At 39.0% G+C, this 24,650-nt stretch overlaps 2 protein-coding genes across 3 annotated transcripts in view; one reads left to right on the top strand and one right to left on the bottom strand.

Annotated features, from left to right (window-relative positions):
* Positions 1-7,667, top strand: part of Dcbld1 (discoidin, CUB and LCCL domain containing 1) — a 63,268-nt gene extending 55,601 nt beyond the window's left edge. The window contains exons 11-14 of the mRNA XM_090337754.1: positions 2,037-2,124; positions 3,370-3,419; positions 5,064-5,183; positions 6,155-7,667. Coding sequence (XP_090193880.1) covers positions 2,037-2,124; positions 3,370-3,419; positions 5,064-5,183; positions 6,155-6,651 — 755 coding nt within the window. The 3' untranslated portion in view covers positions 6,652-7,667. The remainder of the gene's footprint in view (positions 1-2,036; positions 2,125-3,369; positions 3,420-5,063; positions 5,184-6,154) is intronic.
* Positions 7,668-12,432: 4,765 nt separating this feature from the next.
* Positions 12,433-24,650, bottom strand: part of Gopc (golgi associated PDZ and coiled-coil motif containing) — a 34,728-nt gene continuing 22,510 nt past the window's right edge. For both annotated transcript variants that reach the window (XM_090338224.1, XM_090338226.1), the window contains 4 exons: positions 23,019-23,114; positions 20,105-20,269; positions 17,192-17,372; positions 12,433-14,433 (listed from right to left, as the gene is read on the bottom strand). In XM_090338224.1, coding sequence (XP_090194350.1) covers positions 14,306-14,433; positions 17,192-17,372; positions 20,105-20,269; positions 23,019-23,114 — 570 coding nt within the window. In that variant the 3' untranslated portion in view covers positions 12,433-14,305. The remainder of the gene's footprint in view (positions 14,434-17,191; positions 17,373-20,104; positions 20,270-23,018; positions 23,115-24,650) is intronic.

Below are 24,650 nucleotides of genomic sequence, written 5' to 3'. Positions count from 1 at the left end.
AACTTTCAAACAGTGTATAACATGTTTAAGTAATGAACACTAAAAGTATATTTTCAGAATAGAAAATAATTTACACGCAGTTTATAAAATTTGAAAAGATTAGAAAAATGTAAATAAGGAGGGGCTGGGAGCATAGCCTAGTGGTAGAATGTTTGCCTAGCATGCAGGAAGCCCTGAGTTCGATTCCTCAGTACCACATACACAGAAAAAAGAAAAATGTAAATAAGGAAAACACAACTCATCCATAACATGCTCACCATATTATTCCACTGTATCCAGTGAAGTGTATTTATCATGCCGGATTTGAGACAAAAAAATGATGGCATCCTGTATGTTGTGTTTCTTTCGTACTATATTCTATCCCACAGCACACACTTTTCACTTAGCATTTTATTATGAACATTTTATAATGATGTTACATAGTTGAAAATTACAGTTGTTAATATCTTTATAGCATGTTTGAAAATCTGTATATAACATTATTTAGTTAACTGTGCTCTTCCTGTAAGTAATTGAAGTTGTCAGAATTTCCCTAGACTTTCACTCTTAAATAATATTGCTGTTATTTGTTACTTATATAACTTTGTATTCACCTAAATTTTCTTTCTTCCTATTCATGAAATATACGTTCCTTCTTTTTCTGTGTGTGCTGATAATCAGGGCCTTCCTCTTGCTTAGCTTTTGTATTCAAGTCTGGTATTCTACCACACCTCCAGGTGAAATCCTTTGCTAGTAAATTAAGGATAAGTTTCACTTTTTTGTTTTTGGTCGGTCATGGGGCTTGAACTCTGGGTCTAGACAGTGTCCTTGAGTTCTTCAGCTCAAGGCTTCTGCCCTACCCCCTAAGCCACAGCACCACTTCTCAACCTCCTGAGAAACTAGGATTACAGCCTGAGCCACTGTGCCCAGCTTCTCAAACTTTTTTATGCCTGAGCTAGCTTTGAATTACTACCACCACCACCACCACCTAAATTCTCAAGTTCCTGTGTAGCTAGGACTACAGGCTTGAGCTACCGGTACCCGCCTCACATTCCCACTCCTTATCATTCTTTTATTTTCTTTATATGGATAACAAAAAAAATATAGAAGAGCAAGGGCTTCTTTATTTCATATAGTTTCTGCAAGCCAGGGACTACCACAGAGGCTTAGAGTAACATCTTTTTCAAAGCTGAAAGGGTGGTAGGAAAGTCCAGTATTTTATGAAGCCAAGTGGAAGCCAGTATTTCCTGCGGCCATCAGGCTGCATTCCCCCCCAGTTCACAGCTCCTAAGCTGTGGTAATTGGTATCCAACAGCTTCCCAGTCTTCTTTGTGGGCTCAAGTCCAAACTCAACCCACCTTTGGGGGAAAGTGGAGGCTGTAACCAAGCTAGGAGTCCCATACAGAGCCTTGATCCTTTGTCTAAATAATTCCTGGCTGAGTGAGGACTTAAACCACCCACACCTTAATCCTAACTATTGGAGCCCAGTAGTTCAGGAAGCTTAGAGAGCTGGCTGCTGGTGGCTCACGCCTGTAACCCTAGCTACTCTGGAGGCTGAGATCTGAGCATCACAGTTTGAAGCCAGCCTGGGCAGAACAGTCCCTGTTAGATTCTTATCTCCAATTAACCACCCAAAAATCAGAAGTGGCACTGTGGCTCAAGTAGTAGAGTTCTAGCCTTGAGCAAAAATAGGTCAGGAACAGCACTCAGGCACTGATTTCAAGTTCTACAACTGACTAAAAAAAAAAAAAAAAAAAAAAAAAAAAAAAAAAAAAAAAAAAAGCAGCAGCTCAGAGAGAACACAGGTTAATCCCTGTAGGGACAGGGGAACAGGGAATGGACATGCAAAGGATAAGCAAGAAGTTTTATTTCCCTGAACTCAGCCAGGATTCTGAATCCTCATCTTTTGCTTGTCAGAATCAGTACTGTCTAGCATATATTCCTTTTCCTTGAGCATTGAGCAGTTGAAGACTTCTCAGGTCTGTGTTCAGTTTGGGGCCCTGAGCTTTGCTTCTGTGCCCTTCAGACTGTGACAGGGTGGCTCTCCTCTTCCCTAGGACTAAACGTGACAACTGTGGCCGTCCCATTTGTGCTCCTCATTGCCCTGCTTCTGGCTGGAATGGGGGTCTTCGCCGTCTATAGAAAGTATGTGAGTTTACATTTCCTGATTCCTTCTCTAATGATGTAAGCAATGGTAAACCCAAGCAGATTTGCTCTTCTGAGATTCACGTGTAGAAAAGCAGATGACTTCTTTCCACAGAAAATGAAAATGGATATTTTAAAAACAAGGTGAGCAGTGGTAGAAGAAATTAACCAGTGTTCATTTACAAGCAGTTTTTGTCACTTAGAAATTTTTATTAAAGGCTTATAGATGAGCACTTGTTGCAGAAGTCCACCTCCATCTACCTTGGAAAGGAAAGCCTGGAGGCCCACCTTCACGTGCAGCCCCTCCCCCCCCACATGGCCTGGCCCCTCTGCCTCCCCAAGCCTCATGTATTAAAGAAAGGACTTAACCATAATGAGAACTGAATTTTTTTGCCAGGCCCCAAACTCCATGTTCATCATAACAAATAGTGGTTTGAAACATGGTTTCAAACAAAAAATGAAAATGTTCTGAAGTGTTTCACTTTTTTATATTTTAAACAGCTTCACAACTTGTACATATATATGTTAATCCAAGTAGAATGAAGAAAATTCTCCAACATCAGTGAGTGGAAGTTACAAAGTCTCTAGTTTTTCAGCCTCACTTAAAGACAAAGCATGCTTAGTGCTTTTATGTTTAATGATTTGAAAAGACTCCTGCCATTGAAATGGGAACATGTGATCATGAATAACTGCTGCTGGATTGTATTAGTTGTATGAGCTAGTAAGAAAATAGAATAATGACTTTCCTTTTTTTGTCGGTCTTGGGGCTTGAACTCTGGGCCTGGGTACTATCCCTGAGCTTCAGCTCAATGCTACTACCCTACCTCTTGAGCCACAGTGCCATTTCCTGTTTTCTAGTGGTTAATTGGAGGTAAGAGTCTCAAGGACTTTTAGTGCCTAGGCTGGCTTTGAACTGGGATCCTTGGATCTCAACCTCCTGAGTATCTAGGATTACAGGCATGAGTCACCACACCCCGCTTGCATTGCTTTTTGATAGTGAAGAATTTTTAGCTCTTATTGTAAGATAGATTTATTTATGTATATACATTATATATATATATATATATACACACACATACATTCCTATGTGTTCCTGAGTTTATAAGCATATGGCAGCTGCAATCACATCTAATCCTCACAACAGTCTTATGAGGTAAGAACAGTTATTATCCTTGCATTTTACAAGGAGACTGAGGCAGATGAATTGGCTTATTAAATACTCACTAGAACTTTTTGTCTTAATAGGAGGAAGAAGAAAGGAAACCCATATGTATCTGCTGAGGCTCAGAAAACAGGTTGGTTAAAAACTTCATCTACAGTTTTACTGTCTTTCAGGAAGAGAGAGACAATATCTGCTAATGGAAAGCACAAGTAGGTTGAGTGGCCAAGAGCTTACCTAGAATGCATAAAGCCTTGGGTTTGATTTCTAGTAGTGCAAAAAACAAAAGCAATCAAAAAACACAAAGACGTGGAGTTTTCCGGTGACCCACGTTTACACAGCAGTCTCCCTTTCGTCTGTGGGGCGTGTGTTCCAAGACTTCTCCCAGTGGATTTTTGAAACTGTGAATAATGCTGAACTCTACATAGTGTTGGTTTGTTTTCCCTATGCATACATACAAAGCTGTTAATTAAATTTATGTAGTAGGCACAGAAAAAGATTAATAACTGGAATAGATGTAATCTTCAACTGTAATCTCGATTAGCATCAGCTATATTAATCCTTTATTGCAGTTGCCAGTGTCACTGTCACTAGTCTTGTGCTTTGGGGCTGTTTTAAGTAAAGATTTTTGCAACACTGTGACTTGTGATTTGATCATGAAGCCTGCTCTGAAATGACTAAAAAGAGGGTCCAAGCCAAGCTAGGCAGTAGCTCACGCCTGTTATCCTAGCTACTCAGGAGGCTGAGATCTGAGGATCAAGGTTCAAAGCCAGCCCTGGCACAAAAGGACCTGACACTCTTATCTCCAATTAACCTCTAGAAAACAGTAGTGGGGCTTGGCTCAAGAGTAGGGCAGTAGCCTTGAGCTGAAGAACTCAGGGACAGCTCTGAGTTCAAGCCCCATGACCCACCAAAAAACAACAACAAAAAAAGGTTGCATACCCTAGCCATGTGCAGGCAGGACTGCCTGTGCCAAATTTTACTATGCTATACAGAATAGCATGCAATTTAAAACATGCATTATTTCTAGAATTTCATTGTTTTTGGACTATGGTTCACTAAGGCATTTTGGAAAGCGAAAGTACAGAAAAGGAAAGACCACTCTATAGCTGAAAAAAAAAAATCTTAGCCTTTACTTTAGCATGTCTACGAAGAATTTATTGTATCTAGTCTCTGTATTTTAATTTTAAATCTTCACAGTCTCTTCACTTATATTTAGCATCCGTTTTGTCATTTATTAGCTTTTTTCTTTTCTGGCTACCAAAAGTTAGGCGTTCACACTGTCATGTAAGAGAAGTTATCAGTAGCCTCCATCAGTAAACTGAATGGAGTTCAAGTACAAGAGATGTAGCTCAGGGGTAGTATACGTGCCATGGCCTGAGTTTGATTCTCAGCAGTACAAATAAATAAGTAAGCAAACACGAATGTGGATCCAGTGCTGGGAACCTTCATCTTCAGACATTTCTCTAGACCACCGCTAATTCACTGCTTAGGCAACCTGTGTCTTAAAGATTCCCTGAAATTTGCACAGGATCCTGCCTGGTGCTCTCCTCATTTTGCCAGAGAATAAGTTGGAGGCCTGAAGGTGCTAAGTCTAAACCCCATCTGTGTTGTCCTTTCTGGGTCATGAGTAGCTGTGCCATTTGCCATTTTGTCATTGGTCACCACGTGCTATTCTCCACATGTACATCCAAAGAGCTTTTATCACCCTCACCATGTCATAAAGTGTGCACCTTCTATTTCTGACATACTGATTTGCTTTGTGTTCTCTTTATTCTAGACTGTTGGAAACAGATTAAGTATCCTTTTGCCAGGCATCAGTCATCCGAGTTTACCATCAGCTATGACAATGAGAAAGAGATGCCACAAAAGTTAGATCTTATCACCAGTGATATGGCAGGTAAGTGCCACATCTTAGTAAGGGACAGGGCTGCTTGTGAGGTAGGAGAGACAAGAGGAAAGTAGGGCTACAATTCTCTTATAGAGGATAATGTCTCCAGTACATTCTGCACAGAGTTATCAACTGACACTGAGATATTACTCACTGAACCTGCTGTGAATGGCCCTGAGTACAACTTGTCTCAAGAAGCCTTTCATTTATATTTGTTACCAAGATTTTGATGAGGGATCTGGGAAAAAGGAACTAGAAAGATACATACTGCCTCTACCTGGCTGTTTGTTTTGTTTTGTTTTTTGTCAATTTTACTTCATGACTTTCGGTTTCTTTCCTTTTCAGTCTGTCTCCAGAGTATCTCAGACTCTACTTATCTATACTGTACATTTCTATAAAATTAAACTGTACTTTGTAGCAAATGGTTATTAATGACACACACTGGAAATGTGGGTTCTAATCCTAGCTCCATTACCCGCTCCTAGTACGCTCATGGAGAAGTTTCTTAGTGGCCTGGTTTCCCATTTGTAACATGAGAGTAAGAGTGATGCCTTGCAGGATTTTCATGGGAGGTTTTATTAATCAGGTCAGGTGCCCAGTGGCTCATAGTGCCAATCCTAGCTACTCAGAAGGCTAAGAGCTCAGGGTCACAGTTGGAAGTCAGCGCAGGTAGGCAAATTTAACTAACAAATGGCTGGAAGTGGAGGTGTGACTCAACTGGTAGAATGTGCCTTGATTTTTTTTTAAAAGCTCATAAGCAAGAAAGCAGTGAGGCTCTGGGTTTAAGCTCCAGTACCATAGAACGTTTTCATCTGTATCTTACAGTCTTAGACTAGTGGCTGGTACAAATTCGGGGTGCACTAAATGTGAGCCCTTTCATTGTCCTAGCCCTCACTAGGCTGAGGCCTATTGGTTTGGTGTTTATCTCCATTAAAGCAGCGCCCCCAGCAGGGCATCAACTCGGTCTCCTCTGGTTTCAGATTACCAGCAGCCTCTCATGATTGGCACGGGCACGGTCACCAGAAAGGGCTCCACTTTCCGGCCCATGGACACGGACGCCAATGGGGAGACGGGAGTGAGCGCGGAAGACGCCGGCCACTACGACTGCCCGCAGCGCGCCGGCCCCGGCGCCCCGCAGCACGAGTACGCGCTGCCCCTGCCCCACGCGGAGCCCGAGTACGCCACGCCCATCGTGGAGCGCCACGTGCTGCGAGCCCACTCCTTCTCCACCGCGTCGGCCAGCGGTTACCGGGTCCCCGGGCCCGGGCCTGTCCACAAACACTCCCTGTCCGCCGGGGCCGCAGGGGCGCAGAGCGGGGACTATGACCGGCCCCAGATCAGCAGCGCCTTGGCTTTTGAAGGCAGAGACAGCGCCTCTCCCAAGCCACTGGGGCACCCCAGGCCGGATGATGGTTATTCATCCCCCAGAAACTGCCCCACACCCCTCCATCAGACAGCCATGACGGCCCTCCTGTGAATGCGCGTGGACCACACCTGCTGCGGTACTGAGCGAGCGGCTGGTCGCCGGTCACTAATGTCTGTGAGTCAGTAAGGATCCTGGAGACACATCTCCCACACTGTTTACACCCGCGGTGCTTGTTCCCACCCATGGTGGGACAGCCCGCTGGTTTCTGTAAGACTAGAAACAAAGGAAATGGACATTTTTTCACATGGCATTTGCATTTCTCTGTGACACCGAGCTGCTTGAGTGTAAAATGTGCAATCTGTACAGAGTTGTATTTAACCAGAATTAAAGGTAACTTAAATTCGCTTTGTCAGATTGTAGTTCTGTGCAAAAGCTCCGTGGAAAATGCCACTGTGTAAATCTTCGATAGTATGTGTTGTTTTTTATTTTTTTTCTTTTTTTCAGTGTGTTCATCTGGTATTGTGTCAGGAGCAGGCCAGTCTGGCTGTTGTGCCTACCTTTCCTTTCCTATGATAACACTTCAGCAGTTTTAACATTCCTCCCTAGGAGAAATGAAATTACTTGAAGTACAGCAAGCACACTGAGGTAGTTGTTTTAGCAATTGTGATTCAGAAACCCATGGATTATCTGGTCCCTGCCTAGTTCCTGGATTCTACTTCCTAGGCTCCGGGCTATGCATCTGTGCCCTGCAGGCGGCTCTGGCCTACCTAAAGTTATACAGCCTCCATGTGCCAGATTCTCCTCTGGAACTCCTAGCCAAATGCTGACTTACTCAGCCACTTGTGATGGTGACACAGCAATTGTAGCTGAGTTACTGCACCTGGTTTTCTGTACTTGAGATTAAAAACACTGCTGAGAGCAGAGCCAGAAGGCTGAGATCTGAAGATTGGTTCAAAGGCAGATTGAGCAGAAAAGTCTATGAGACTCATCTCCAATTAATCACCAAAAAAGCTGGAAATGGGACTGTGGCTCAGGTGATAAGAGCTCAGGACTTGAGCCAAAAAAAGCTCAGGGACATCATCCAGATTCTGAGATCAAGCCCCAGGTCCCCCCCCCCCCCCCCCCCGCCTCCCCCCACATACACATGCTGCTGCGCTGCTGAGGTCAAAGTCAACAGTCTACAATTAATTTTTCTCAGAAATGGTATGTTAGGAACTTTTATTGTCTCCTGAACAATAATCTGAAATGTGTTCTTATGGAAGTGACCAAGCTCAAGACTAGAGCCTTTTTACTAACATAAACTGAGTTTAAGAAACCTATTTTTCTCCTATTTTCCTACAATGAGTAGCCAGACCTTAGCTTTACCTTATGCTGTTATTTTTTTTATCTGATTTTGCTCTGTGAATTAACTGTGAGGATTTACCTCTTTTGCCAAAGAGGAAAGTATATGTTGTTGTTTTTAATAGAAAAGAGGACCAAAAAAACCATTACCCAGAAAATGTGTTTTAGTCCTGTTTGTGTGGTTCTCACTTCCTGTGAAATGTATATATGTGAAAGCATCGAGGGTGCTGGAAGGTCATGGCAGACTATCAGTTATTGCAGAAGACTATTTACTTTGTGGAGTTTACATGTTTCCATGTTGATACCAATTGTAATAAACTATGTTAAATCGGATTGAGCTCTGCTTGTTGGGGACTGAGAGGGTCATTTTATTTTATTTTTTTTGTCTCTTTAAAAGAGTCTCTCCGGCCAGGAGTTTGGCCTAGTGGTATCGTGCTTGCCTAGCATGCATGAGGACCCAGGTTCGATTCCTCGGTACCACATACATAGAAAAAAAGCCAGAAGTGGTGCTGAGGCTTAAGTGGTAGAGCTGTAGCCTTGAGAAAGTCCAAGGACAGTGTTCAGGCTCTGAGCTAAAGCCCAGGACTGGCAAAAAAAAAAAAAAAAGTCTCTCTTGGGCTGGGAATATGGAGTTTGGCCTAGTGGTAGAGTGCTTGCTTAGCATGCATGAAGACCTGGGTTTGATTCCTCGGTATCAGGTACATAGGAAAAGCCAGATGTGGTGCTGTGGCTCAAATGATAAGAGGTCTAGCCTTAAGAAAGCCCCAGGACTGTGCTCAGGCCCTTAGTTCAAGCATTGGGACTGGCAAAAAAAAAAAAAAAAAATGCAGGACCCAGTGACTCACACCTGTAATCCTAGCTACTCAGAAGGCTCAGATCTGAGGATCTCAGTTCAAAGCCAGTCCAGGCACTGAAGTCTGCTTATCTCCAATTAACCACCTGAAAACCAGAAGTGGTGCTGTGGCTCCAGGGGTAGGGCGGTAGCCTTGAGTTGAAGAGTTCCGGAACAGTGCCCAAGCCCAAGTTCAAGCCCCATGACCAACGAAAAAAGAAAAACCACTTTCTAGTTGAATCAGAGAGCACATTCTGTCTTTTGAAACTCAGGGAAGGCCTGATGCATGCCTTCTAGCTTTACAACAGGTAACACCTGGTCACCTTGGTAATGACTGGTTAGAGGTGGGGAGGGTGTTACTTTTTTTCCAGGCATTTAGAGAAAACCTGGTTTAAATTAGTCAAAGCTAGGGGCTCACCTTACCTGAACCAGGAGAGTATATGATGGGCATATTTTGATGTCACAAGAGCCAAAATCTCCATTCTCAGAGCACATTACTGCTGCCATGTTTGAAGATGTGTTCTATGAAGAGCAATAGTGTGTACACCTGTCCAGAACAGCAATCACTTCCTTCTCTTGCATCTAGTTGCATTTCCCCACACTTCAAACCACCTTGGTTTTCCTTCCCATAAGTCCTTGTCAACTCTTTGGAAAAGCATCTTTAAGTGCAAGTACTTCCTCCGTCCTCCTGATTGGCTGCTTGTGAATTAAATCACTGAATCATTTCTTTTGCTTTTAAGGATCAGCCCACTGGGTATAGGTGTGAAGACGGACCTCAAAAGGAGGGCAGGTAGCGAGGGGAACTTTAGGGCTAGGTTTGGGCTAGTGTTAGAGTAAGGAAAAGGGTAAGATTTTGTGTAAGACTATTTTAATGATAAATAGAAGCAAAGTCAGAGTTTGTTTCCTAATCTTTTGGATACTATACTCATTAGGCTAGTTAAGGGTTTTTGAGTTAGGGTAAAGGTTTGTGTTTGTTCATGTCAGGGTTAGAAAAAGTGTAAAATTAAGGGGTAAAACATTTAAGAAATACTAGTAAAAGTTAGGATTATGGTAAACAGAAGTATTTGTGTTTAGGATTAGGGTTTCACAAAGTCCTTAGTGACTTTTTAATTTTACATATAAAAGAAACCCTGTTAGTAAAAGACTAATGAATACTCATTCTTTTACTCTCATCATAATCCTTGAAATGTTTCAACTTACCTTACCATTTTCCCAACCCTACCTGTAGAACCCAACCCTAACAACACTCCTGAAAAAAATACTAATAGTTAGACTCTTGTTAACACTAAGCATAACTTTTCTTCTGTTCTTCTCTACCTAGTCTGAATTTTGCCCTAAACTTAAGTCTTTACCATAACTCTAACAGTAACAAGACTCCAGTGAACATTAATCTTAATTTTTATTCATAATCCTTAAAATTTTTCAATTTTTCCCTAAACTTCCCGTTTCCTAAATGTAATTCACACCAGAACCCAAACCCTACCCAGTCCTATTAAGTTGTTAGCCCTGTAAACAACTTAATCAGTAAAATGTTTCAGTTTTACCCCAAATCTTAACTTTTCCAAACTTTAACTCTACTTTAAAATCCTTATCTCTTTGGGGAAGTGATGAGTCATTTCTTAATCCTCAACCAATTCCTCATTTCTTCAACTCTCACTCCTGCTCCACATTTGTGTTCATCAAGATTCTCCTGGAAACAGACACCAACATTCTAAATAGCATCCTCTGTGCCAAAGATTTATTGGGGCAATGCTGTTGAGGAAAAATAAGTAGGGAGTGTAAACCAGTTAAGAGGATGCCACCCAAATGTAGCAACTTCTATAGCACTTTTTAAAAGTTGAGCTGCTATAGTAAATTCCTGGACATCTTATCAGTAAGAAAGGTTGTATGAAAGTGAGTCAGACTACAATGCAAGCCTAAAGGGGACTTGGCTACACCATCAATGAGTTCTCCGGTCAATGTCCAGGAGTCAGCAAATCCCTTCCTTAGTTAGTCATTAGGTGTTTTCAGGGCCAGCTATGCTCCCCCTGCTGGAGAAATCAGAAATGCATTCTCCCAGTCATCCCTGCTACGAAATGGCTCCCAAAATGCACCTGAAGATTTATCATCAAGCAAAATGTTTAACACCAAAAGCACATGGTAATTTGCAATACTCTTTACGTTCTGCTTTAAAAGGTTATAAAACCTCTAAAATCAAACACTGATTAACAAAATGCAAATCATCTTTTATACTTTATAAGTTGAACAGTTTATCAGGATGAAATCTGGGGAAAAAAATGTTTTCCCCCCAAACAACTTGGTGAACTAGTAGCTTAAGTAGCTTAAACCAACATACAAAAAGCATATAAACATTTGGACTAAATTAATTCTGTCCAATGACAAATAGTATTTCTGATTATTCATAAGGGCATTTAAACTATTTTTTTCCAAAAAATATTTTACATATACTTACATGTTACAACAGAGAATATATTCTTTTAAATACTAATAGGGTTGTGTTATTTTCATCAATTTTATCTTCCTAAGTAACATTAACTATTCACCACTTAGAAAGAGCCAAGGAGATCAGGGGCGTTTTGTTGTTGTTTGCCATATGCTAAGTTTTAACAGCTGATTCTACATTCTTTCAGTAGTAGTTCTTTCTAGCATACACATTTTTAACTAATTTAAACAGTCCTGCGTATTAATGGCTAATCCTTAGCATCTTAAAATATCATTCTATTGCAGTATTGAAATTCAGCCTTTGCACTGATTTTGCGTGAGGTTGGACAAATAACAGAAGGAACTTAGAATAAATAGTAAGTGAAAATATTCCATGCAAAAGAAACAAAAACATTTATTTCTTAAAAATTAAGATCAATATCATTTTAGTGGAGATTCTATTTTATTTACAAGCTAATAAAAACTACTAAATTCAACTAGGTAAAATACATTTTTCATAAATCCTAGATTTGTTTAACCTAAATGAATGGGTGAAGCAGGTCACACAATAAATAAGATGTCAAACAATATGCAATTTACAGGTCAATCAGTATGTTTTTTATTCCTAAACTGTGAAAACAAAATAATTCCACTGCAGTGGAGAAAACCCAGCACCGTGGGCAAGTTGTGCTATTAGTAACTATCCAGGTATGGTTACCAAGACCCACAAGATTCCATCTTTCTTAAATCAATTTTAGCAAGTCTCATGACTGCAGTGTTGCATTCTCAGAGGTCAAGTGTGCATGCGTGCACACACCATTCTCATGTTTACTGTACAATTTCCCTCAGATTTTAACACTTTTCCATATGTTTGTTCTTAACAACTTTCTGCAGCAGTTCCCTCCTTATCTGTTTGGCTTTTCTATGGAAAATTTTAAGGGCTTCTTCCTCAAAAATGTGAAAATATTGGGAGGGGAAAAACTTGGTTTTCAATGCATTAGGGCAAATCTACAGTTCATCCCTAAAGAAGGTGTTCTAAAATGAACTTTCCACTAAGTACTTTCTGACACATTCCAGGAAATTTATATTAGCTACATAGCAGTATTCTCATTATGCTTGCAAAACAAGAAGGAGCTGAATGTAAACTAACCAGTGCAATTTTACACTATTTGGAGAACTTCATTTTGTTTATTCCCCTTGAAGGGAATGTATATTTCAACTCACACGATCCCTCAAATTGGAGGTACCTCACAAAAATTCAAATTCACAGTTCTAAAGGAAAAAACAAAATCTCCAACTCACCTTTAAAAAAACACTTTAATATGCAGTTTTTGAAAATCAAAGTATAGCTTTAAATATTCAGTCATAGTTGATAAAGCATATTCTCTGGGGGAAAAAATGTCATAGTCATTCCATCGACCGAGGCTGTGTTTCAAGAAAACAAAAAGTGACATGGTTTTATGTCAGAGCAAAGGAGTTTTCCGATCTGTTCTGGTGGAAATCTTATTTTTAAGTAAACGAACACACTGACTACAATCGGGTTTGCAGATCGGTGTCTGAATGAGGGGAACATCTACCATAGGAGGAGTACAGGAAGCAACACCATCTTTCTTTGAAACAATCTAGCCTGGCAGGCTAATATGTAACCTGCTTATTCGTTTGTACAATTAAATACTAATTTGCTTAAATGCAATGTTATACTATGAAGTAGTTTCATCTCAGCAACAGTATAACACTATGAAGTGCACTTCTAGTTATGAATTAACAGGGCAATAGATACACAGACGGATAAATCCACTAATGAACCGTAAATGAACAATTAAAACATTATGTTTATAAATAGCAAAAATCACAAAACAAAGTATATACATTTTATAGATTTAACTTTGAACAAATATATAGTGCATCTGGGAGACGCAAGAAAGAGAAATGAAGATACTGATAACATTTTAAAGCCTTGGAAGCTTTTTCCCTTGTTTAATATTCCCTTAATGTATATCTTTTAAAACACTGACATTAGCAAATGTTTTGACTTTGCATTTTAGCAAATGCCCAGCAGGGCACAGTGGCCCACAGAACACTAAGAAAGGAGGCACTGTGTTGAATCCTTTGAGAAGAGAAGTCGCAAACTCACAGTTTGCGTATGAAAATTGCTTTACTTAAACATACATCAATATGGAACCAGTTACTGTACCAAAATGTCTTCACTTTATCCTGTTCATTTTAGTCCCTCAGCTTTTTTAAATGGTTGGTAAACCAGATACTTAAAACTACTGACTCAATGTGACATATTCTGTAACATACTAATAAAGGTGAACTGTTTCTACAAGGACTATCACAGGAGAAACTTTATGAACAACTCAAAATATATAAAACTGCCTTTTGTGGATCATAGAAAATAAACATAGAGACGAAACATTAATAGTGTAATGCTCTGATATGATGCACAGATCAACATAATTGACAAAAGGTATACTCATCTGCATTTCTTCTAAAAATCCAAAGTAAACATACAGTAACTTTTCACAAACTATTTCTAGCGCAGCATTGATTGATAAAGGATTGCATAAAGAAAACCATTTTTTACTGCATCGAATAAAGCTATATAAAGCAAACTTATTATAACAAATGATTATGAAAATTGATTTAGATATCAATATGCACAACAGATTTTTAAAAAAACATTCAGTTAAACAAAAAAGTCAACCTACATTTCTGCAATTAATGGAATTAAGTTCTGTCTTTTGAAATTCCACAGTTAACATTATGGACACATGGATTCATGTGCAATGAATTCACTTACGCTCTGTCGTTTCCTATTAGAAAAGTTCCAGTTAGCAGTGTCCTTTTCTCAAATAGGAAAGGAACCAAATAAAAGAGCAGCACTTCATTTGGTACACAAGGGCCTATTAATATCCCTTTGGGAAACACATGCTTTGGTGCTTACAATTTCAGGAAAATCAAAATTGCTTTACATGCAATAGCTAATTATGATATACCACAGAAAACGGTTTTATGCATTTCAATTGTTCACATGAAGCCCTGAGGTACCCGCCTTTATTAGGCAACAAACAACCTCCCTTGAAGTTGTACAGTCTTTGTCACCGTCTTCCCTAGTGCCCCAAGTCTAAAATAGTCTGATTAACAATCTTATCTGGAGATACAGTCAATTTAATAAGACTTTTTATGGTACAGATTGCACAGATCATCTAATTTAGAAGCACTGTCATCTAGCGGAGTGTCACTTGAAGTTCCCATGTCTCCATTTTCATGTGCATCCGTTACCTTCTTATTATAGCCTGAAAAAGAAAAAGGAAAAGGAAAAAAAGTAGATACTTTCTGATCTAAGAATATGCTTAGTTTTATAATTTTACTGAGAAAAAATCATGAGATGCCTATAGTAATTAGCAGTAATATGCAACAAAGTAACAGTTTTCAATATATATATAATTTGTTTTTATTTTTTGAGACAGGGTATCACAATGTAGCCACTGGAATCAAGCTCTGCAGCCATCTGTTCCAGCCTCCTGAATACCAGTATTACAGGCAATGCACCATGACATCCTGCAAATTAATAACTCTTAATAGAATGTTTCCTTCTTACAGCAGAGCTCAAACATTGTGCACACTTGGAAATTTTATTGATTAGACCTATCTAAAAAAAGTGTAAATTTCTCTTTTAAGTTTTCTGTAAAACTTAGAGGTGACATATACAATAATACCTATTGAACTGTGATTTTTTTATTTAACCTTTTTGTCTTACTACTTACTATCAGTTCACTAAGCTACATATCAGTTCATTCTTTATATTTCCAGCCACTTAGGAGGATTATGAGCTGAAGACAGCCAGTCCAGGCAGGAATCTCTGTGAGACTTTTATTTCCAATTAACTATCAAAAAAGCTGGAAATGGCACTCTGGTTCAAGTGGCCGAACACTAGCCTTGAGCAAAAAAGCTCAGGGATAGCACCCAAATCCTGAGTTCAAGCCCCCGGACCAGCACATGTACACATGTACACATACACACGCACAAACACACACACGAAACTCTAGTGGGTTGCAAGATAATGTTTAACTAAATGAAACACATCTTAGGTAATCTATCAAATAAGAGTTGACTACACCATCTGTTATATGAGCTAAGAAGTAAAGAAATGTGGTAATCAATGTCTGACAAACTTTTTGTGATCTAGGTGAGTTAATAGTGATCCATCACATGGCACACATTTTTAGCTGAGACATAGTTTAAGTGCCTACAAGTTGCAGAGGGACAAAGAAGTCTTAAGGATCAGACTTCTAATTTTGACAGAAAGCAGTAGAAAATATGAAAAAAAGTGGAACTATAGGAAGAGTTTGACATTAAGATTTTGACAAGATGCTACCCTATTTTAAGATGCATGAAAAGAACAATATTTGTAACTGTTATCATTCTGTACACAGAACTACCACATGGGCAATTAATTGTTCACCATAAAACTCTTTGCCCAGGAACTCTCCAACTTTTTGGTTTCTGAAACCTTTATACTTTAATAAACACTAAGTATCTAAACAAGTTTGGTTTACATGGATTACAATTACTAATGATTATCATACTAATTACTAAAACTGAAATTTTGCCGGGCGCTGGTGGCTTACACCTGTAATCCTAGCTACTCAGAAGGCTGAGATCACCATTTAAAGCCAGCCCAGTCACGAAAGACCATAAGACTCTTATTTCCAATTACCTGCCAGAAAACTGAAGTGGCACTGTGGCTCAAAGTGGTGGAGCTGAAAAGCACAGGGACAAGCGCTCAGGGCCCCCAGAGTTCAAGCCCCCACAACAAACCAAAAAAAAGTGAAATTTTTAAAAATATTAGAATATTGTTAAAATGACAAGAACAAACTTAATGCTAATATAAACAAAGAGTTGCTTGATGACTACTCTATTTTCAAAAAGAAAAAAGAATTTTAATGAAAAGAACATGACTTTCTAATTTTGAATTTTGTGCATCTCCCTCATATCTGGTTGTACAGAAGATAGCCCAAGGCTCATATTTATTTTATTTTTCAGTTGTAGGCCTTGAGTTCAGGGCCTGGGGTGCTGTCCCAGAACTTACTCATTCAAGGCTAGAAATCTTCCACTTTGAGCCACAGTGCCACTTCCAGTTTTCTGGTATTTAATTGGATATAAAGGTCTCACAGTGTCTTGGGCTCAGACTGGCTTCAAACCACAATCCTCTTATCTTAGCCTCCACAGTAGCTAGTATTACAGGCTTGAGCCACAAGTGCCCAAATTACCTTTGCTTTTGTTAAGTATATGTAACAGTTCAAACATGTAGCTTTTCTTTTTGTACCATTAGTGCAAATGTCAACACATGAATGTGATCATACTATTATCATGAAAAGGTCTGACTTCATTATATACTCCTAAGGCTCTTACAAGCTCCTATGTATTATATATAATTGGAGATTTCCCCTGCTCTACATTAAAAAAAAAAGTTCCAGACACATGACAGCAGTGGACCTAAATCAGAAGTACCCATCACACATCTTAACTCAAATAACAACAAGACCTCAGCCTAACATGACTTCAATTTACTGTAAGAGTGAAGCATTTATGTTAACACATTTATCAACTCTAAAAAGCACAGATCATCTGTTTCAGGCTTGGGAAATCTTTAATTTTCTTTTTCTTTTTTTTTCTTTTCTGCCAGTCATGGGGCTTGAACTTAGGGCCTGAGTACTGTCCTTGGACTTCTCTCAAAATTAGAGCTCTATCACTTGAGCCTTAGCACCACTTCCAGCTTTATCTAATGCATGTGGTACTGAGGAATCGAAGCCAGGTCTTCATGCATGCTAGGCAAATACTCCCACCTTTGAATTTCCTTTATTGTCAAGAATCACAGTCCAAGATGATTCTAGAAAACACACATATAAATAAAATTTCAGCAGTTACTGACGTACACTAAAACTATAAACAAGGGATAGCTATTCATTCTTTTGGTTTCTCATCATTAGAATGGTATTACAGGGGCTTTTACACTGAAAAAGCTATGAATACATAGATGATGATTTTTACCTTGTAACACTTTGATGTCCCCACTTGCGTCCTTACAACTAGCACCGGTGTTGCCACCTCCCTCTAGCTCATCAAGATAGAGGCGGTAGCGATGTCCACTCTCATCCTCATACTCTACATTTTCATCATCCGAGTCCACCTCAGGAGCCACATAAACCACTTCAAACTCAATCTCTCCTCTCTAAAAAAGAATGAACATAAGTAATTAAAGGAACGGCAAAATAGGATTTAGAGGATCTCTTGAGATGGGCTTGGGAATGGAGAACACAGACAATAAATAATGAACTCTTTTTTTTTTTTTGGTCGGTCATGGGACTTGAACTCTGGGCCTGGGTGCTATCGCTGAGCTCTTCAGCTCAAGGCTACCGTCCTACCCCTTGAGCCACAGCCCCACTTCCCATTTTCTAGTGGTTGATTCGAGATGGGTTTCAGCATCATTAGTGTCCAGGCTGGCTGTGAACCACAATCCTCAGATCTCAGTAGCTAGGATTACAAGCATGAGCCACGAGGCCCAGCAATTTTTCATAGTGTAAGGTATGCTTAGGAAATTCTAGTTAATGTCATTTTCAAATTTTTAATCAAGCTCTAGCAATTTTTGATCATTAGCAAAAGAAAATTAAATATTTTATACAACCCCTCAAAAAAGGAGTAGGAGTTTGAGAGGCCCTAATTGTCCAGACCAATCTCTCAAATCTTCTTGAGAAACTTCCATTTAATATTATAGTAGCTCTTTCTACTTATTACAGTATTTTTGCTAACAGAAATGAACAAAAAGACGCCTATTACATTCACATAATTGTAACTTACTGTCTCCAATTTTTGTCACTTTGTATTGTACACAGCAATTTAGCAAATCCATCTAAATAATCAGATGTTAATTAAGTTTACACTAAGGAGACCATATAAACTTTTCATTCTACTTCAAGAAATCCCTAGATAATGAATGATTTAGTATTTCTTACTGAAAATTTCTTGGGAAATTTTCCTAACTTTCTGAGTACCAGACACAGTTAATCAGGGTGTTCTGCCTAATGATAATAATTACCATATTTACTACACAAAATTATGGCCTTCAGTCCTCAGAATAACAACATCAAAACCTCACTGAGTACCAGACAGAAAACATCACCTTCAATAAAAACAAGTGCATGGAAAAATGAAAATTTCACTCAAAAGTCTTTGTTCTTTAATAACTTTATGTTCAAGTACAAAATTATGTATCATTTTATGTTAAAGAATACTAAGTTATAAAAGCCATTTACCAAGAGATTACAAACATATACAGGTCTGCTGTTTTTGACTAAATATTATAGTTTGCCTATGCTCTAAGGAAAGCATGCCATTTTGGCTGCTAACCACTAAATGTCTTTTGTACTTTTCTTTCCTACCAGTTTAAAACTGTATCCGAACATTTTATTATATGCTTAGCATTTCCTTAAAATTTATGATTGTCTTTTCATAGCTCCCTTTCCCACAGCTGACATCCATCCTGCTCTTGGGCTTTTGGATTACAGTCACATTGACTTGGAAAAATACTAACATAAGAGATCACTGTAGCATTCTAAAATACCTCTTAATAGACAATGCTTCAAAAATACCATGCAGTTTAGCCGGGCACAGTGGCTCACCAGTGGCTGACCGAAAGACTTTCTAATCATAAACCAAATTTTCCTTCTAGCTCTGGTGACTCATGCCTGTAATCCTAGCTACTCAGGAGGCTGATATATGAGGATCTGGTTCAGAGCCATCCTGGACACTACCAAGCCTGTGAGACTCTTCTCTCCAACTAATCACTAGAAAATGGGAAGTGGGGCTGTGGCTCAGGGGTTAGTTGGTAACCTTGAGCCGAAGAGCTCAGGGACAATGCCCCAAGCCCAGGGTTCAGGCCCCATGACCCACCAAAAAAAAAAAAAAATATCATGCAGTGATGGAAATATATCCATGGAGGCCACAGATTCAAGGGTTACTATGTAAAGAAGACTTTTCCTCTTCTTCCTCCTCCTCCTTATGGTGAAGGTGCTGGCTTACTGGCCTTGAACTCAAGAACCTCACAATCTTGCTTGGTTTTTCTTTTTTTTTTTTTTTTATGTAAGTTTAGCATTCTATTACTTGAGTCACACCTCCACTTCCAGCTTTGTGCTGGTTAACTAGAATGTAAAAGTCTCTTGAATTTTTCTGCCCAGGCTGACTTCAAACTGCAATCCTCAGATCTCAGCCTCCTGAGTAGCTAGGATTATAGGCATGAGTCACCAGAGCTGGAAGGAAGACTTGTTTTATGATTAGAAAGTCTTTTTCTTTGATGCGATTGTTTAGTGACATTGTAAAGAAAAGTTATGCATCTTGAAGAACTGGGCTAATGAGATGTATATTCATATTCAATAGAGATTCAAACAGTAACATGATCCTTAAGATATCTCACTGGGCCACCAACAATCTAAACTCTGAAATCTTATTCTCAAAGAGAAAAGGAATTTTTTTTTATTATTTTTGTGGGTCAGGGGGCTTGAACTCAGCCTGGGCACTATCACTGAGCTCTTCAGCTCAAGACTACTGTCCTACCCTTGAGCCAAGCCCCACTTCCCATTTTCTAGAGGTTAACTGGAGATAAAGAGTCTTGGGTCCTTCTGTGCCTGGGCTGGCTTTGAACCTTGATCCTCAGATCTCAGCCTACTGAGTAACTAGGATTATAGGCGTGAGCCACCACGCCAGCAATATTGTTATTTTTTAAGTGCTACATCTCCACTAACTCCTTCAGCTCTATTTTAGTATCTATTACACAGATAAGAAGACTGTGGCATAGGATTTGTCCCAAATCAAAGCAAACAAATGTACCAACATAAGCTTGCAGAACTTCAGAGGGAAGTCTAATAGATGCCAAAAGGATCCAGTTTATATTACATAAAGAGAACTCACCTGCTGAGAAAGGATGGTTACAGCTTCTTTATGCTTTGTGTCCCTTAGGTTAACACCATTGACTGCCAAAATAGCATCCCCAACATGCAGTCCCCCACACCTATCGGCGGGCTGTCCTGGATGGATCTCAGAGATGAGGATTGGAACTCCGTGTTCTTTCCCACCCTAACAACAAAAAGTCAGTATATACTTACCAACTACAGTTATACTCTAGGGATAAAACATTTTCTTTAAAAATCATACATTTAAGTTGGGGGCCTGTGACTCATGTCTGCAATCCTATCTACTCAGAAGGCTGAAATCAGGATTACAGTTCAAAGTCAGGCAAAGTCCATGACACTTTTTTTTTTGCAAGCCCTGCGGCTTGAACTCAGTGCCAGGCTACTGTCCTTGAATACTTTTTACTCAAGACTAATGCTCTGCCACTTGAGCCACAGCACCACTTCTGGCTTTTTCTGTGTATTAATCCAGGGGCTTTGTGCATGCTAGGTGAGCACTCTACCACTAGGCTGCGCTCCGGTCCCCCATAAGACTTTTATCTCCAATAAAACAATGCCCAAAAAGCTGGCTAAAACACTCTGCCTCAACTGGTAGAGTACTAGCCTTGAACTAAAGAAGTTCAGGGACAGTGCCCAGACCCTGAGTTCAAGCCCAGTACTAGCACAAAAAGGAGAAAAAATAAATTTAAGTAAATATCTATACTATCTTTATAAATAGTAGATGAAATTTCATTTGGTAAATAAGTTATAATCACTAAAGATTTATCTCTGTGTAAAATAGTCAATACTGTGCTTTTCTAAAAACATTACAGAGCCCAAAACACCAAAATGTCCTCTTCCCAAAAAAAGCAATAGCTTTACCTATTAAATATAAAAAAGAATTTATATACTAGTAAGTGTGAGTACTATTTTTATCAACTCTAAACTGGTAAGGATAAACGCAATAGCTTATATATCTCAAACAACTTTAAGAATTTAAGATGAATCTCAAAAAAAATGTTCTGATGTAGAAAAATATACTATTGTACAATGTATATATAATTGTGCAAATATAGTATTTCTAGCTTGTATGAATGTTATTTTTTCTACTTAAGTTTATGCACTTTGAGGGTAGAGCAGTAAAAATGGTAGGTGCATACTAAACACATGAGATTAATTTTTTTAAGATTAATTATAAGAAATGTGTACATTAAAGGCTGGGAATGTGGCTTAGTGGTAGCATGAATGAAGCCTTGGGTTCGATTCTTCAGTACCACATAAACAGAAAATAAGCTGTAAGTGCTCTGTGGCTCAAGTGGTAGAGTGCTAGCTAGCCTTGAGCACAGAGAGGCTTAGAGATAACACCCAGGCCCTGAGCTTGCTCCAGGATGGGGGCGGGGAGGGGGGGTAGGTGGGGAGAAGGAAGGAAGGAAGGAAGGAAGGAAGGAAGGAAGGAAGGAAGGGAGGGAGGGAGGGAGGGAGGGAGGGAGGGAGGGAGGGAGGGAGGGAGGGAAAGGAAGGGAAGGGAAGGGAAGGGAAGGGAAGGAAGGAAAATGTACATTAACTAATACCACAAAACTAATAAGCTTACATAGTGCCTAAGTATTACCAAATAGTAAAGCTACCTTATTCGGTAAAGAAGCCTAAAGCAAACAACTCCTAATATACACAGTAACTCCACCTCATTTATGGATTCATTATACATAGGTTGGACAAAGTGTGATATTTTTTTAAGTGTAAAAAAAAATTGAAAGAAATTTCAAACAAACCTTTTTTTGTTTTTTGGCCAGTACCTGACCACTGTCCTTGGGTTTTCTCAAGGCTAACACTCTACCACTTGAATCACATCACCACTTCCAGCTTTTTATACATATGTGGTACCAAGGAATTGAACCCAGGGCTTTGTGCATGCTAGGCAAGCATTCTACAGCTAGGTCAAACTTCTGACCCCTCAAAAGTAAAACTTTTAAATGCAGCCACTACATAAGGAGATACTTGAGCCTATTTTACATCTGCGAGTTCTTCATCTTTCCTTGTTAAAGTCAGTTGTGTTTAAATAGTTGTGGAAAGCCAAGCACCAGAGCCTCCTACCTGTAATCAATCCTAGCTATTCAGGAGGCTAAGATCTGAGGATCATGGTTCAGAAACATCCTGAGCAGGAAAGTCCCTGAGACTCTTATCTCCAATTAAGTATCAAAAAGCTGGAAGCAGAGCTATGGCTTAAGTGGTAGAATGTTTAGCTTTGAGTTCAAGCCCCAGAATCAGCACCAAAAAAAAAAAAAAAAAAAGTAAGCTGTTGTGTGATCTCAGTATTTCTCTGCCCTTAAATCTGGCTCACAAAAAGCAAAATGTGCCCCCAAAGCAAGGTCAAAGTTGGTGTGTTTAAATGATAGGATGAAAAGTTTAGATTCATTGCAATTTAGCAAAAGTTACAATATAGTACTGTGTGTTTTTAAATTGGTGTCTCCTTGAAACTATCACACAGACACCAAGAGTATACTATAATAGATGTTCTGCCTGTTCAGAACACCCATTTGTAAAGGCATTAGATAAATAAAAGAATATGTGAGTTATGAACTCAAGAACCACAGTGAGACAAGGATAAGAGGACAATAATACTATCTGGAGTCACTTACTATAGATGTTGTTTCCCCAAAAGCTCCCAGAAGCATCACAGTGGGTGGCACAGTGGATGGTACACGACCATGGCATAAGTCATAATAAAAATACTAAATTATGCTAATTAAAGGAAACATTATTAGGAAGGTTTATTTAGAATTACTGGCAAAAAAATGTTTACATGAAAATGCTGGTATCCAAGTGTTAGAGGAATTCATTTATTTAGAAAATATATTCAATTTTGTTCCCCAAATAATGAAAGGAGCATGGCTGTACTAGATGACTGTAATAAGGAAACTGCAAGTACTATTGCTTACTGTAATTGAAATGCCGAGGCCTTCATGATCTTCCTTAAGAAGGAGAACTTTTCTAATTGGACCAACTCCTTGGCTTTTCTTTAAGGAGTCTTGATCCTTATTGGAGGAAAAAGGAGGAAAAAGCATACTTAAACAATATACCAAACAGAGGACAACCCATGCTATATAATTTATTTTAAGAAATCATTATTAGCTTCTTGGTATAAATGCACAGCATAAGAAAGTATTAGTAAGATGATAAGAAATATTTTGGCTTTCAGATATTGAATATGTATAATACACACACATACACAAACAACACTAAAACTGCTTCAATCCTCCACTGCTCTAATGGCATCTTCTACTAACTTCTTTAACCTCCATACAAAGTTCACACCCACTGTGTCTACGTCCTTGTCTCTAACACTCTGTGCACTGTAATTAAGATTCTGCTCCCAACCTACACTCGTAGAATTTTCTTTATTGTCACTGATACCGATACTGCTCATCCAATGAATACATTGCAGTCACCACACTACTGGAACCCTGCAGAAGGCTGACACTATGTGCTGCCCTTTTTTGAAAGCCACTTTTACCTTGCCTCAGTTATACGACTTTCATTTTTACTTTATACATACTTTCCATGATGACTTAACCAATTAAATGGTCTCAACTACAACAGAGAACACCTTTCCTAATATTTCAACTCAAGACATCTCTCGTGAATTCTGGTTTTATATACTCAACTGGACGGACTTCTTGGTATCACAGCACATCAAACACTAAATGTGCAGAACTGATCCCATCTTTCTCTCCTGTATTTTATCTTTATCAATGAAAGCCACATCACATTTCATTGGTAAAACCCAAAACTTAGATTATTCTTTCTAATTAATCTACTTAGCCAATAGCTGTCAAGGACTTAACCCATTTGAGCCTGCTATTCTTATTCTCTTTTTTAAAATATTTTTATTGTAATTAATAAAAGGGTTACATGATATTTGCCAGATAGAAGGTGCATTAATTCACATACATTGATACCCTTTCACATGTCTTGGTACCCATTTCCCTTCCCCACCCCCCCATCTTGGTTTTCCCCCCTTCCCTATCCAATTTCAAATAACCAAACACAAATATATCCAATATATCAGATAACAAAGTGAGATACTATAACAATATGAGATACCCAAGGGACAGCAAAAGAGATGAGAGATAACATAGTACATTAAGGACAACAATCATTTATTATATGGCTTTTGTTTAAATATCCTGGAGGTCCTTTCAATTAGCTTTATACTATATGGCCTTATGTATCAAGGTTTTGCTCTATTGCAGATCTCTGCTAGTATAGCCCATGGTTTCTACTGATTATGACAAATGAGGAAAACCATTGAGCCTAAGTTCCTTTGAGTCTGGCTTACTTCACTTAATATGATTTTTTCTAAGTCTTTCCATTTCCTAACAAATGGGGCGATGTCATTTTTTCTGACAGCAGCATAGAATTCCATTGTGTACAAATACATCTTGTTGATCCACTCATCAACTGAGGGACATCTAGGTTGGTTCCATATCTTTGCTATGGTGAATAATGCTGCAATGAACATTGTTGTACTAGTGGATTTAGTATGCCCTAGTTTCTGGATGGTTGGGTAA

This window comes from Megascapheus bottae, chromosome 8 (genome assembly GCF_031878675.1).
Source record: "Megascapheus bottae isolate mThoBot1 chromosome 8, mThoBot2.hap1, whole genome shotgun sequence".
NCBI lineage: Eukaryota > Metazoa > Chordata > Mammalia > Rodentia > Geomyidae > Megascapheus > Megascapheus bottae.
The sequence above is the reverse complement of the archived record's forward strand: the minus strand, read 5'-3'. Positions and strand labels throughout refer to the sequence as shown.